The sequence below is a fragment of the Xyrauchen texanus genome, chromosome 42 (genome assembly GCF_025860055.1).
Source record: "Xyrauchen texanus isolate HMW12.3.18 chromosome 42, RBS_HiC_50CHRs, whole genome shotgun sequence".
Classification (NCBI taxonomy): domain Eukaryota; kingdom Metazoa; phylum Chordata; class Actinopteri; order Cypriniformes; family Catostomidae; genus Xyrauchen; species Xyrauchen texanus.
The window spans coordinates 20530298-20546284 of record NC_068317.1 but is presented as its reverse complement, the minus strand read 5'-3'; the positions used below and the strand labels follow the sequence as shown (position 1 = coordinate 20546284).

The 15987-nt window shown below is 37.7% G+C and overlaps 1 protein-coding gene across 4 annotated transcripts in view; it reads left to right on the top strand.

The window, feature by feature from the left end:
• LOC127634734 (phospholipid-transporting ATPase IB-like) overlaps positions 1-15987 on the top strand; it is a 67178-nt gene that overhangs the window by 33032 nt on the left and 18159 nt on the right. For all 4 annotated transcript variants that reach the window (XM_052114404.1, XM_052114403.1, XM_052114405.1 and 1 more), the window contains 14 exons: positions 198-325; positions 605-682; positions 791-879; positions 1029-1073; positions 1200-1275; positions 1384-1489; positions 2151-2233; positions 2320-2369; positions 2480-2549; positions 2748-2832; positions 2943-3082; positions 5869-6007; positions 7126-7190; positions 14181-14353. In XM_052114404.1, coding sequence (XP_051970364.1) covers positions 198-325; positions 605-682; positions 791-879; positions 1029-1073; positions 1200-1275; positions 1384-1489; positions 2151-2233; positions 2320-2369; positions 2480-2549; positions 2748-2832; positions 2943-3082; positions 5869-6007; positions 7126-7190; positions 14181-14353 — 1327 coding nt within the window. The remainder of the gene's footprint in view (positions 1-197; positions 326-604; positions 683-790; positions 880-1028; positions 1074-1199; positions 1276-1383; positions 1490-2150; positions 2234-2319; positions 2370-2479; positions 2550-2747; positions 2833-2942; positions 3083-5868; positions 6008-7125; positions 7191-14180; positions 14354-15987) is intronic.

Genomic DNA, 15987 nt, shown 5'->3' with positions numbered 1-15987 from the left:
GTGTTAGATGTTGTATTTGTGAGCACCTTTTCAGTTTTTAGCAAAGGTGAACTAAATAACAACTAAATCAATTTGATATATTTGCATTTGTTATCTTTTTTTAAGTTTGTCTGGTTGTATTTATATGTGTGTGTGTGTGTGTGTGTGTGTGTGTGTGTGTGTGTGTGTGTGTGTGTGTCTTGTGTCTGTGTGTTTAGGTGACATCTCCCTGAACTTCTGGTACAATCTGCTGACATTCATCATACTCTATAATAATCTGATCCCCATAAGTCTACTGGTCACACTGGAAGTGGTTAAATTTACACAGGCTCTCTTTATCAACTGGGTAAGACTGATGCTTAATGTGTGTATATTTAGCTAAAGTTTGGGGACTTTTGTCTCCAAAAGTGCACTAAACCTAAAAAAAGTCTGTCGTTTGGGACGTTCGGGGCATCCTCAATTGAAAACCTGATTTATATTACTGTAAATTATGTTTTTAATTATTTTAAAATAAGCATTATTAGCATAAAAGCAGTAGAAGTTATGTAGATAACTAAGTAATGCAGTACAGTATGTGTATGAGAGGTAATGTGTGGTGAGCATCAAAATCTTTTTGTCTTTGCAGGATGTTGAGATGTATTACTCTGAGACAGATACGCCTGCCATGGCACGAACGTCCAATCTGAATGAAGAACTTGGCCAAGTACGGAAAACCTACCATTAACGTTTTTCTATCTTACTAATGTTTTTTTCTCAGCTGCAATACTCTCTCAGTTCTCTTTCATTCTCTTCCTCACTCTGTTTTTCTCAGGTGAAATATCTATTTTCAGACAAGACCGGCACACTCACCTGCAACATCATGCATTTTAAGAAGTGCACAATAGCTGGAATTACATATGGGTAATTATAGTGTTCAATTGCTGTAATACCTCATTGAACATGCATTATCGGTGTGCTCTGCATGGTTCTGACTCTATTAGCATGCATTGATCTGTTGCTTTTTGTTGATATTTGTGTGTGTGGCCACTGATCTATAACTCTGTCTCCAGGCACTTCCCAGATCTGGACAGCGATCGATCCATGGAGGACTTCAGGTCAGATAAGGCTGATTCTATCTCAGTCCTGTAATTTAACAAATGCTTCTCAAATCTAAGAGGATATTGTGTGTCATTCTATTCTATTATATGTTATATCTCATTTTTATATTTCACTTTTTTCAGTCACCTTCCCTCTACAAGTCATGACTCAACAGAGTTTGATGATCCAGCTCTTATTCAGAACATTGAGAAGAACCATGTGAGTTTTTAAAGCAGTTCTCTCTTGTATCTTAGATTTTAAAATGCAATATTTCTGTGTATTATGAGTGTTTATGGTTAGAATTTGTCCTTCGTTCTTTCTTCATAGCCCACTTCCCCTCAGATTTGTGAGTTTTTAACCATGATGGCTGTTTGTCATACTGTTGTTCCTGAGCGAGAAGAAAACCAAATTATCTTCCAGGCCTCCTCACCAGGTTTCACATCTTTCTTCTCATGACCTATTTGCTTGTGGTTCAAACTGAAGGTGCAGCTTTAAATATTTATAAGTTTGCGACCATTTAATTGTCAAACCTTTAAAGGTGCGCTCAGTAACTTTTGTCTTCGTGTCATCTTGGATTTACACTGACACGTAGCGGCTTGGATGCAGCATCATTTAAAATCAGATTTCAGATGCCACTGTTGAAATTTAGTATTCACAGTCAGCTATGATTACTTTAAGCATTGAGTGTGAGTCAAATAACAGGACGGTCATGTGATTCTAACATGGCAGACCCCATGTGCAGACCCTCTCCATATAGATTAAAACAGTGCTCATGATTTCCTACATATATTGCAAAATTCATGTCTTTAGAAGTTTAGAAAAAATTACAGAGTGCACCTTTAATTTTCAGACACCAAGAATTAAAAACTGGGGGGGGTTTGTGACTTTTATTCTATTAGATTTTGAGGCTATGGCCATCTATATATAACATTTTACTAACTTTTAGCAGTTGTCAAACCTTATCATGGGATCTTTAAGACTATTTAAAAGACTTTATTAAGACTTGTGCTTTGTCATTTTCACTCAGTACTCAACTTGAATCATGTGCCACAATGCTTATTACTACAAGTATTAATACAAATCTATATTCTCAGACGAAGGAGCGCTGGTTAAAGGTGCCAAAAGCCTGGGTTTTGTTTTTACTGCAAGAACACCCCATTCAGTCATCATAGAGGCGGTTCGTGTGTTTTCATTTTAAATAATCAACCAAAGCTCTGAAGGTTTCATTGTTTAATGTGTACATTTCTTGTGTCTGTTCCTCAGAGAGGAAAAGAACAGTCATACGAGCTGCTTAATGTTCTAGAATTTTCCAGGTAGGCATCAGCTGTTACATCCCACCCATGAGAAGGAGTTCACAAATAACACACGCAAACTAAAAGTCTATAATATAACAAGCTTTCGCTTTGTTTCAAATGTTTTGCAGCAACCGTAAACGGATGTCAGTAATTGTCAGAACACCTACAGGCAAACTGCGACTGTACTGCAAGGGAGCGGTGAGTGTTTCATAAACACACATACACACACACAAATATTTAAAGCAAAGTCAGAAATAGGCACAATATACAGTGCATACACATCTTAGGACTTTCCCATAATTATTATGCCTTGTGATGTTATTTCTTATACTAGAGATGCTATGTCAAATGGATACAACTATATTGCAATTTGATGATGTCATGCATGTATTATAGGATAATGTGATATTTGAGCGTCTGCATGAGGCGTCGCAGTATAAAGACTTGACTGTGGTCCACCTGGAGCAGTTTGCCACAGAAGGTGAAGAGTTCCTCAAAATTGTCATTTGTTTGAAGGGTTTTTATGGGGTTTTTCCCCCCTCACCTACTTCCTGGATTGACATGTATTTTTCTATGATTGTGCATGTGTAGGGCTGCGGACACTCTGTTTTGCATATATGGATCTAGAGGAGGGGGCGTATCAGGAATGGCTGAGAGAGTACAACCGTGTTAGCACAGTGCTAAAGGACAGAGCTCAGAAACTGGAGGAATGCTACGAACTCATAGAGAAGGTACTTGACCCTATAAAGCCGTGGGTATTATATTTGATACATGATTTTCTAAAGCCTCAAAATTATAAATACTTTGCTGAGCTACCTATTGTATGCAGTGTACTAGATGTCTACTGCCTCCTGGTGAAGGTTTATGTTTTTTTGAGGGGGTAATAAACCTTCCTATTGTGAAGCACATGTCTTTTTGCTGTGAAATCTTTGCTGATTTTGATAAAGTAAAAGTGACCATAACTTTAATATTTTTAATGCTATTTCAAAATGAGTATTTGCTGAATTGAAGCATCTTGTGCTTGGTTAAAATTACATATATATATGAGAGAGAGAGAGAGAGAGAGAGAGAGAGAGATTATTCATATTTGATTTGATGTGCTGAATTGTAATGTCATACATTTATATACACCAAGGAGAGAAAGCTTCCAAATATTTGGTATCTCTAAAAAGCCTAGGGAGTCCTCTTAAAGATAGCCCAAGATTTACTACTATGGCATGTATCGGATAAAAGGAACTTAAAAACAAAAATCCTATATATGTTGGATGTCAGGAGGAGAAAGACCTTTAAAGCTTTATAAAAAATAATAAAACAATTTTTATTTCATGTCAGAATTTGTATAGGCTACACACATCACTATCTAACAGTTATTATATTTGAACAAGGGCCGATAATGTAATAAGCACTTTACACTGCTGAGGAAGACCATCTGATACATATTACACACAAAAATGGTAATAACTGTATGAAATAGGCAGTTCCGACTTGATTTTGAGCTGTCTGTTGAAGGAACATCATTAGATTTGCCAATTCGTGAGGTTTGTGGCATTGAATCTTTGAAATCTTTGAATGCCTAAATAGTAAACAATAAACTATTCCACTTGGTTCTCAGTTATATCCAATTTCAATTGGTGCTGCTTCACCAGAATAAACTGCAATGTGCCATAATTCTTGCCAATAGACAAACATATTGCTACACAAGAGTCAAGACTAAGGTCTCTTGTCTGAGCCAGTGCCCCTGCTGCAATGCTCTGATTGTACAAAAGGAGGCAGTGTATGATTACATTTTAAGCAGGTAGCTCATACTGGTATTGTGCAGAAGGTGACTTGTTATTCTCAAGCCATAAACTCTCCCATCAGACTGGAATACACAGTACAGTGCTCCAATCCCACTTACTGGCTACAAACGCACTGATCAGAGATCTGAGCCCCAGGACACAGACACTGTTATATGGAGCAGTGAAAATGGAGTTTGTAGGGTTTTTGTGTGTGTTTCAGGGCTCTGGCCCAGATTAGTAGTTTGAGGAGGGGTTGGTATACCACTGCGAGGATAATTACCTTCACTAGTCTGCCAAGAGCCCCATAAAACCAGAGTCAACATAACTACTGTGTTACCTCTGCACATACACATTAATACACACACACACTCACACACACACACACACAACTTTCCAAATATTGCCCCTTATACACATACTGATGCTTGGGGAAAAATATAAATTATTGGAGAGAGTGGGAAAAGAAATGGTGAAGTGAACGATGGAGTGGGAGATTATGGAGAGGAGAGATGAAGGATGGGTTATTTTGTCATACTTATTTGGTTTCATACTAATTTTGTTTCAGATTGTCAGTTGCCTTACCTGTATGTGGTTACTGAGTTTCCGTATCCCTGTGTGTGTGTGTGGCTGCTTTAGATTTGCTTGCTAAGACAAGCATCACTATTATCATTGCTCATAATTAGAGGCAGGGATTTGAACATCTACTTCTACTACTTAACCCAAAGTAGTAAAGCAATAGGTTGCCAAAAATGAATATTCCGTCATTATTTACTCACCCTCATTTTGCTCCAAACCCATATAACTTCATCCGTGGAACACAAAAGTTCATTTAAAAAGTCTTCACAGGGTTTATTTGCCGTTCTGTAAGTGTATAGTGACTAAAGTGCTTAAAATAAATATTGATAATTTGAAAGATGTTACATCTTGTAACCAAACATGCATCTTGATGTCATGACCTTTGGTCATGAGACCTGATGAGAACCAATGAGGTTTCATGTTATCAACATAGCTGCCATATTTGATTTAAGCACTTTACTAAAAAGACATTTCAGAGTGAATAATGACTTAAATTCTGTTCGGTTCATTGCACAAAGAAAGTGATCGTATTGCATAAGAAGACTTGGAATGAAATGCATGATGAGGCGTATCTATGACTTTTGCTGTAGTTTATTTTGTGTATTTCTGTACTATTTCAAGCTTGACAGACCAGAGCCACTATTCACTTACAAGTAAAACCTGCAAAGACTTTCTAGAAATTGTAATTTTGAGTTCCGTTGAAGAAAGTCATATGAATTTGGAGCGACATTAGTGTAAATTAAGTCAATACTAAAAGGGTGTTCATTTTTGGGTGAACTATTCTATTAAAATTCAACACGTAACTCATTTTGCATAATTTATGCTATAGACATGAATGACACTTGAAATAATGCAGCTTATTGAGGAGAAGTGTGATATTTTTTTAATTGACTAGTTCTGCTAGTTAGTTCTGTCTCTTTTGATTTGGGCAAATAGGCAACCACCTAGCAACACCCTAGCAACCATTTGGAACACCATAGAAAGCACATAGCAATGCACTAAAAACAACAACACCTTTATAATCACATTGCAATGTCAACCACCCACAACACCTTAGCACCATGGCTGTGAGTTCACACTCATATTTTCTATAGAAAATGTTCAAATATAGTTTGATATATTCAAACATTATTCAGTGTGTCATCTGTGTTTCTCACACACAGAACCTGCTGTTGTTGGGTGCAACTGCAATAGAAGATCGCCTGCAAGCAGGAGTCCCAGAAACCATTGCAACACTCATGAAAGCCGACATCAAGATCTGGGTTCTAACCGGAGACAAGCAGGAGACAGCCATAAACATTGGTGTGTGTTTGTCGTAAATGTATATGTACTACACAAACATGCAGGAGTCAATCATTAAAGCAGCAGTGTGTAATATCTGTGCAACTCTTGCAGCATCGAATGGAAAAACTAAAATAATGTTTAAAAACAGTGAAACACTCCCCCTTTCTTAAATTGGTCAACAAGCAGATAGTCCCACCCAAGTTTGTGGTGTCAGGATGCTCAAACAAGCAGATCAATGTTTTAATAATGACAAAGTCACAGTATTTACAGAGAAATCAATCTATGAATGGCTACGGGTATTTGTCTCTGCACGTCAATGATGCGTTCCATTCATCTCGTAAAGTTTAAATATTCAAATTCCTCCTTGGAAAAGTACAATTAAACACTACTTGAAGTCAGAAATCCAACTTGGAAATTTGTGCTGCAATCTGCACATCACCAAATTGTGGGTGTATAATGTTACGTGAACATGGTGGGGCACAGGACTGGGTCAGGACAAAAACGAATGTTGTTAATGAGTTAAAGTTCTTATGAAACAAACAATAAAACAGTAAAGGAGCTTTTATACCTGCTAAACAAATGCTAGCACTGCATAGCATAGTTTATCCTCTGCAATTTGGTTTGGTTAAAGCTGCATTTCGTTCTTTGTATGTCATCTTCCAAGCGTCGGGCAACGGAACACCTTCATGATCGGATGTGGGAAATATCAAGTAGGAATCCCACACATCCAACTTTGAATGGAACGCAGCATAAGCTGAAAAAGGAGGAAGTATTTTAACATCGAAAAAATGACCAAAAGGAGCTTGAAAGTAGCCTGAATCCAGACAAGGACATACAATATGACAACACAATATTAAATAGACACTGATTGAAAACACACAAGCAGACTCCGAGATTAATAGAGAACACAGAAGACAAGGAAGAACAGACAGATATGCAGTCAGACGGGCACTGCAAACAGACAGCTCAAAATAAAGTGGGTGTGAGTGGAGATGAAACAGTGGACAGCAGAGCACAGCTCGGTAGACAAGGATTAGTGGGTAATGACAGATATACAATGAGGTTAAGTTGTTGTTGGGGCGTGTATGTGTGGCATTGTGTAACGCCTCTTCTGTAACTGTCTCTCTGTGTCTCAGGTTACTCCTGTAGGCTGGTGTCACATGGCATGTCCCTCATAATCGTCAATGAAGATTCCCTGGATGTGAGTACATATTGTAGATATATACAGTGTGTGTATGTGCGTGTGTTGGTTAACGTTCTCATGATGTCTCTGGAGGAATTTGGGTGTGGTCAAGTGAGGAAAGTGTGTGTCTATGTTCATGTACAGGTGAGGATAATTAAGGTGTCTGGTGTCATCATTGAGGGCATGATGAAAGCCGTAATGGATCATATGGACATGTACTCATTATGACAAAAGCTTGAGAGAGACACATGAAAAACTGAACATGCACATAAACTAGGGCTGGGTTATACAGTTAAATATTTCTTTTGGTTGGGGGGTCTGGGACGCCCAACGAGAATTGACGCTGACTACCACCCCTGGAGTCGCTAGATCGAATCCAGGGCATGCTGAGTGACTCCAGCCAGGTCTTCTAAGCAACTAATTTGGCCCGGTTGCTAGGGAGGGTTGAGTCACCTGGGGTAACCTCCTTGTGTTCGTTATAATGTGGTTCTCGCTCTCGGTGGGGAGCTTGGTGAGTTGTGCGTGGATGCTGCGGAGAATAGCGTGAAGCCTCCACGCACGCTACGTCTCCTTGGTAACGCACTCAACAAGTCACTTGATAAGAAGTATGGATTGATGTCTCAGACACTGAGGTATCTGAGATTTGTCCTCTGCCACCCGGTTTGAGGTGAGTCACTACACCACCACGAGGACTTAGAGTGCATTGGGAATTGCTTGGTGTGAAGGAGTCCATAGGGATGTGCTGTTTTCATTTAATGTGAAAATGAATGCTCAGTGTGAATAGACCTTTACTCGCACCACAACACAATGCTAACGGTCAAAATAGACAATGATAATAAATTAGAGTTTATGCAGTTTCTCTTCTGCCACTAATGGGCAGCCATTTGTGGTAAATTATATTGTAGTTTTGAAAATTGTCCAACCACATTATGGAATTAATTGAGTGAGTGTTTAATGACCTTTTACTTTACACCATTTTATGTAGTTAGCATATGACCGATGTTTTAAGGAGGTTGGCCATGCAGGTCGTAGTTAAAATCACTGAAAGAATTCTTTCTTATCTCACAGAACACTTAAAATAACCCACAATACCTCTGGCACTGCAGTGATGTGTGTGTGTGTGTGTGTGTGTGTGTGTGTGTGTGTGTGTGTGTGTGTATACGAGAGTGTAGTATGTGTGTGTGTATGAGTGAGAGAGAGAGTGTGTATTGTGTGTGACAGCTGCTGAACCCACAGTTGGGCCAACATATCACAGTCTTTCGTGTCGTCCGCCTCATGACTCTATCTATTTCTCTCTCTCTCTGTCATTTATATAATGGAAAAATTAGCTCGTCATTGTTGATGGTGTGGTTGATAGATTTTCTCTCCATCTCTGCTGTCAGGCATCTCCTCCCCCGTCTTTCAACAGCTTCCAAATTTACAGGAACCGTGTGTGCATTAGAGTGTGTTCAAGAGCAAGTGTGTGTGTCAAGCAAGGAGTAACGTGATCTCATTTTGGCACTCCATCTCGTCAAAACAAATTCTGGCAGCAAAGCCTCCTGGGTAAACATGATGGCTTTTGACTGTGACAAGTTCCATCTGTCACTCTGCTGTGACACACACACACACACACACACACACACACACACACACACACACACACACACACACACACACACACACACACACACACACTGCCCCATTCAGATAGCTGGTCCTTGTGATACACACAGAGTTATTCTTGTCCAAACATTTTCTTTCCCTTCTTCCTTTGTCACACATAGTCTTTCCATGGCCCACACATATTCCCTCTTACTTTGCCAGACACACACACACACACACACACACACACACACACACACACACACACACACACACACACACACACACACACAGAGGGGCTGTCTCAGACTCCCTGATCTGTGTGATAGGCTGAGTTCCACATTTCATCAGTCACACCAACAATCCCCTCTGCTGTCACACTGCCAGCATTTAATGAGCAAATATATCACAGTATCACAAATGAGCAGGTGACAGCGCTTTACTAGATTTGTATTGAGGAACAATTTAAACTCAACCCAAAATAAAAGCTCAAGGTGAAGAAATGTATTACTTTTGTATTAAACAAATATAATACTCAAAATAATAATAATGTTTCATTATTATATAATAATAAACTTGACTGGGTCCAACAATAATAATTCAGTATTATAATAATGTTCGACTGGGTTCCAAAAAATTGTAAAGTTATAGTTTTTGCACACCTTTCACAAAAATGTTGCGATCTGGTTTATTCAGCTGACTGTACATTTATCTCACTACTAGAATATAAACCATGATCCTGTCCCCTGTGTGTGTGTGTGTGTGTGTGTGTGTGTGTGTGTGTGTGTGTGTGTGTGTGAGAGAGAGAGACCTCACTGCATTGTGTTGCTTAGTGCATGCAACACTGCTATGTAATAGATAAGATGACCTGTCATGTGTCACAGCAGTTGGCCTTAACGTCTTACTTACTTGTGTGTATGTGATTTCTCTATGAATGGAGAATGTGATCTGTCACACCAAAGGGGCCATTCTCCTCTATTCTAAATATAAAAGTGATAAGATCCCTTTCGCTGGAACCTGAGAACACAACAAAGCTGCAATGTGTGTGTGTGTGTGTGTGTGTGTGTGTGTGTGTGCGTGTGTGTGTGTGTGTGTGGGCGTACTGAAGTGTTTTCTATATACAATATTTATGTGGGTTTGTGAGAACATGTACTTTATTCAGTTCCCAGCTCAAAGACGTACAGAAAATAACATTTGTATCGGATCATGAAATTCATTTACTACTGACATCTGTCATAGAGGGACAAAGAAAAAATATCTACAAATTATTTGAAATTAATTGTACAATTTTCTAGTAAGTCGCCTTCATCTTGTCGCTTTTTTTAAGGAATGATGTAATTACTGGATCCCTTGCGGCCTTAGATATCCTACAATCCTGTGTCTGCAGTTCGGCAGGTTGTTTGGAAAAAAAAGGCATCTAAAGGAGCGGTTTAAAGGAATTGAATTATAAATGTCTTAATTGTATTAAATTACTTAAATTGTAATAGAACTACTTCTAATATATCTAAATATTTGCTTGGCAATCTCTAAAGTTTTGTTTTAGATCATTACACATGAATGAATTAAATGAAAACAGACCTTTTCTATGTGGATGGTGCACCAAAATGATTATGCAAAGGCACTCAGAAGGCTGCTTTCTTAAACAAATATTTTTATCAAAGAATATTTGACATTATTATTATACATTGTCAACAAATTCTAGAAACGAACACTGAGAAAATAAAGAATAAATAAAAATACAATAAATAGCTAAATAGACATCAGTACTTCAGAATCAGTCAGTTGCTGACTATTCTAATACTGCCAGTCAATTAGTGGCCGAGGCATTTACACCTGCCGAGTCAAGAGATAAACAACGGCAGCTGTGTTACATTTTTTAAATGTAACAACTGGAATTCTTCGGTTGAAGGGGTACCAAACTGCGAGTTCTGAACAAAACATTTTACACATTAGCTTCCACTCAGCTGACATGCAATGAAAGTAACTATGTGGTTAGCTAGTTAGCTATAAGCTCGTTGTCACGGAGAGCAAAAGATGGACTTTATTTACTTCCCAGCATTGCGTCTCAGCAACTAGGTAACAACGTAGCATGAAATCAACACTCAACAGACACAATCCACCACCACACAGTTGTCTGCTAAGCTGCAAAAAGATTCTCTGAAAAATTATAGTTGGCTAACATAGCAAACAGATCTGATAAACATGAGTGACATGGTTGTCAGGGACAGAGATAAGATTATAGTAGTTATATTGAAAAGGGAATATGATTCAGTCATTGATTATTGTGACAGGGCGAAGGGCGGGGCCGGGTTAAATAAGCCTCCAAGAGGGATAAAGGCCGATTACAGACGGTGGTGCGGGAGAGATAAATCGTTTATGGACATGTCCGACATGTGTGTGTTTGTGTCTTTTTAAGTTTATCATTAAAACTATTATTTATATGGACAAGCCAGTTCTCGCCTCCTCCTTTCCATTGAACAGCTTTACAATTATTAACTTTTCAGTATGTATGACGCCAATTTTAAAGCATTGTTTTCTGCATTATATGTTCTAAAAAAGTCTGTGCATATCGGTAAACATATGCTGATACTGATATATCTGTGAAAGGTAAATATCGTTCGGCACTATTCCTTACTTGGGCTGGGTAAAAATATAACTTTTCTTATTAATCACAATCTTCATTTTAGCAAACCTGATAACATTCTTAAAATCCCAAGATCTGCATTTTACTGTAGAGTTTACTTCAGTTTTCCCGAGGGATAATTTTTTGCATTTTAAGCAAAATGGACATAATTGAAATATATGCAAATTAATCACAATCGTATCAAAATCGGAACTGAATTGAGAGCTTGTGAATTGGAATTAAATCAAATCAAGAAATCTTTATCAATACCCAACCATATATTTCTTACTAGGTAACAAGGCTTGGTTTAGGTTTGGACACATCCTGTCTGAAGTTCAAGAGTTAATACTAAATTGAAGCAGTCATGAGTGTCTAATGTGTGTGTGTGTGTGTGTGGGGGGCTGTCTTTAATAATAAACTAGTTAGCTGGGAAATTTCTTTCCATTGGTAATGAATTACCATTAGCAGTTTTCTTAGGCCACTGTTTATACCCAAACACACAACGACCCCACTTTTCCATAATCACTCTTTTTCCACAATTCTTTCATTCCATTTGTGTTGTTTTTTCCCTCTTGTTCTCCTGGGTAAGGTGAAAGCAAACAGGGATTCCTGATTAAAAAGATAAACACACACACACATACACACTAACAGACAAAACATGTTCGGGTTGAGCTGAAGAGAGGAGATGAGCTCTGGTTACTAAGGAATCTTATTGGCTGGTCTCAGCTCTGCCTGTTTTTATATAGTCTGAGCACCGAGACTTGTTTACTCACTGATTCAAACCAAGATGTTGATTGGAGTTGTTAGTTTAGAGTGAATTCATTTGGACACAGCCATTGACACATCCTGTCTGAAGTTCAAGAGTTAATACTAAATTGAAGCAGTCATGAGTGTCTAATGTGGTTTTTAGCAACACAAAGAATGTCATAGCACTGACAGGGACTTTCTACAGCTGTGTGAATGTATGTTTGTGTGTGTATGCGTGTGGCCACCAGCGCCGTGCCTTGTTGCATGCTGTGTCATCCACATGGTTCTTGTTAGAGAATGAAGAATGTTTGTTTCCTCTATTAGTGATTCTCTCCCCATTATCAAGATCACAATCAAAAACTGCCTCCAACCACATTTAAACAAACACACATATGCACATATTTCACATTCTCTTTTTATCTCTCCATGTCTTTTCTAACTCAAGCATGCACGTGTGTACACACACATACACACTAACATGCACATTTACTTGGGAGCTCTAAATGAGGGCTACTATACCATAGACCTCATTCATACAAAATGTATTAATTATAACGACTACAGACAAACTAAATAGATCCCATCCATTCTTTCTCTTTCTTTCTGTCCATCCATCCATCTTCCTATCTTTCTTCATTCTTTTTCATTAGTCCTCTTTTATCCATCCAGTCATCCATCCATCCATCAATAGTTAGTTATTTAGGTACTTAGTTTGCTAATTAGTTAGTTATTTACTTAACTCATGTGCATCAATACAAAAAAAGTTACTCAGAGGTTCTTCGCGGACAATAATGTCCATGTCAAAAAACTGCCATAATATTATTATATATTAATATTATTTTCCACTTTCAGTTAGTTTTTAACCAACATCAGTCCTGATCATTACTACCAAATATTCATACATTTTCAGGATTTTAGCCTGCATCATTTCTTCAATTGGACTGCAGTGCTCTATAATACAGCAAACAGAAAATAGGAAAAAAGCATGTATTTTCTCCATAGGCTAAACATGCTTTTCTGGTGGAAAATATGTATTTTTTACATTTTGAAGCCAGGGCTCTAGAATGAAAGCATAAAATCATAGGATTCATGATTTTATGCTTTAATGGCATTGGGATCAAATATTGCAATTCAGATATTGTTTTAATTGGTTTCAATGGGGACATTTTTGTCCTGAAGGTCAATAGTGTAACTATTTTGTGTACACAGTGTATTATAGATGTATTTTAGGAATATATGTATAAAGTATAATATAAACATAATATAACATTATAAACATTTCCCCAAAATACAGACCTTTGGGAAAATGTATGTCGTTGGCATTAACAACCAAAATGACCGAAAAAACTAAAATGAAAAAGACAAAAATGTCCCGAAAATCGCACAAGGGTTAAAAGTACATAGGGCCTATTCTGCCATCAAACTTCAAGGCTGTTTAACTTTTTTAACTTTCAGAAAACTCTTTAAGTCAACATCAAAGTTTGTCTTGAATTTTCCTTCTACTTTTCCTTATCCTTCTCTTTCCTTCCTCCATCAATTATCACATTTCTCTCTCTCTCTCTCTCTCTCTCTCTCTCTCTCTCTCTCTCTCTCTCTCTCTCTCACTCTCTCTCTCTCATTCTCTCTCTCTCCCAATATAAAGTTCTTGTTGGCCAACAGTTCATGCTTTGAGTCCTTTAAGGGCTTAGAGTGTCTTGGGTGACAGGATGATGTGTAACAGGTGTGTGAGAGTGAGTGAGAGATTGTGGTGCGAACAGCCCCAGTGACACCACTTAAAACATCCACTTTAACTTCCTTTGGCATTACACTCTTGCTCTGATATGTGTGTACTATCCACGTGTATGTGTGAGAAGTATGTTGTTAGGCAAATATAATTAAATGTGTGCTGGCATATTTTCTCATGAAGAGATTGGGAATGGTTTCATGCAGTTATAGACGTGTTTTAGAAATGAAAAAGACACATGAATGTATTGTACAGGACAATAGCATTTCTTTTTTTTCTTTCTTTTTAATTGGTCGTTTTGATTTTTTTAAATGTGCCTTTTTCTTGTATTCAGGCAACCAGGGCCACACTAACAGCTCACTGTTCCTCGCTGGGTGACAGTCTGAGGAAAGAGAACGAGTTAGCGCTCATCATAGATGGACAAACTCTCAAATACGCCCTCTCTTTTGAAGTGCGGCAAGCCTTCCTTGATCTCGCCCTGTCCTGTAAGGCCGTCATCTGTTGCAGGTATACACATAAACTTTACCCATAAATATATGCACATCTCCATCTCAGAGCCTATACACTCTAAAGATTAATCATTTATTGCCATGATTTAATCATCCACATGGTGTTCCAAACCCCTATGATTTTCTTTCTAAATTAAAAAAATAATAAACCTCAATGTGTAGGAGTTTTGGACAACTTTCATTGCTTGGAAAAGAGCATACTGGATATTATGTGTTCCACAGAAGACAGAAAATAAAAAAGGTTTGGAACAATATGAAATTATCACATATTTGCAGGTTTATGCCTTGTGTTTTGAAAGCTATAGTCTATTGCATATATATTTTACATGTGAACAGTATGCGTAAACAAAAATACACTCATTACTGAGTGTGGCTGTGTTTGTGTGTGCATGCTTTTTAGTAAAAGGTTATGTCTTGCCCTGGGTGACTAAATAAGTGGTGAAAATAGGAGCTTGGCTCCCAGAACAGAGGGGCTGTGGACAGGTAATGTAATATACTGAGCTCTGTGCAAATGTCAAACTAATGACTCACTTATTGTCATTATATGCATGCACAAACTCTCATACACACAGGTAGACAATATAGTCATTCATATAGTATTGTTAATTGCTGAGAGTGTTTATCTAAATATAAATAAGCGGTCTGTGCGGCATGTTGTAAGCATTTTAGTTTTGATGCAATAATAAAGTGTCTTTCCATCTGTTGTGTGTGTCAGAGAGGGAGTTATTGACTTGCTGTTGCATAAAGCCCATATCCGGACTCTGGTCTCCAAGGCCCTACAAACTGGCTGAACCAAACTTTTCTCCCTCTCTGGCACCCCCACACTGTCCCAGACCTGCGTGAATTCACACAAATCCTGAGACAGACAACAGAGAGAAGCACAGTGTGTGTGTGTAGTTTAGCTATTGTTAGGGGCCATTTTAGAAAATGTCCTCACAAATTTAGGGAACAGTGCCGAAAACTGACTTGTGAGGAAATTTGAAGTGGTCTTCACAATTGAAAGTGCTCATAAATTTACCAAATCATGTTTGACTTAAAAAATCTTAATGTCAGATGGTTTCTGTGAGGGTTAGATTTAGGGGTAGGGTATAGTAAATTTCACTATTTTATTATAAAAACCATCCTCACTAATTCAGATGTGTTCAAATCTGGTTTGATTTTTTTTTTTTTTAGTTTTAGGATTTAGAACAATGTAAATCAAAGAAATGTTATGACGTTTGAACATTGAAGATTCTACATTATTTCTTGGTTAATAATTGAATAAGCACATTTATGACACTGAACATGTTAACTACTATTTACAAAAGTTTTTTTTGGCTTCCATTGAAATTGAATACAAGATGCTCTTTGGAAAATTCTCAATCATGCTGGAATGCAATGGATCAATAGGCTTTGCATAAACTTGTGGAGTCCATGCCACATTGAGGGCATGTTGTTATTAAAGCAAAGATGGAACAGATACTAAGAAATTCTCAAATTCAATTCAGCTTTTCACTCAAATTGTTATGCTGATAAAACAATTTGTAATGGGGGAATTTTTTTATTAAATTAGAAACATGCAAAAAATAAGCATTTTCACATATGGACTCTTGAACCTTAAAGTTTTAAAAGTGTTTCTAAGAGAGAGAAAGT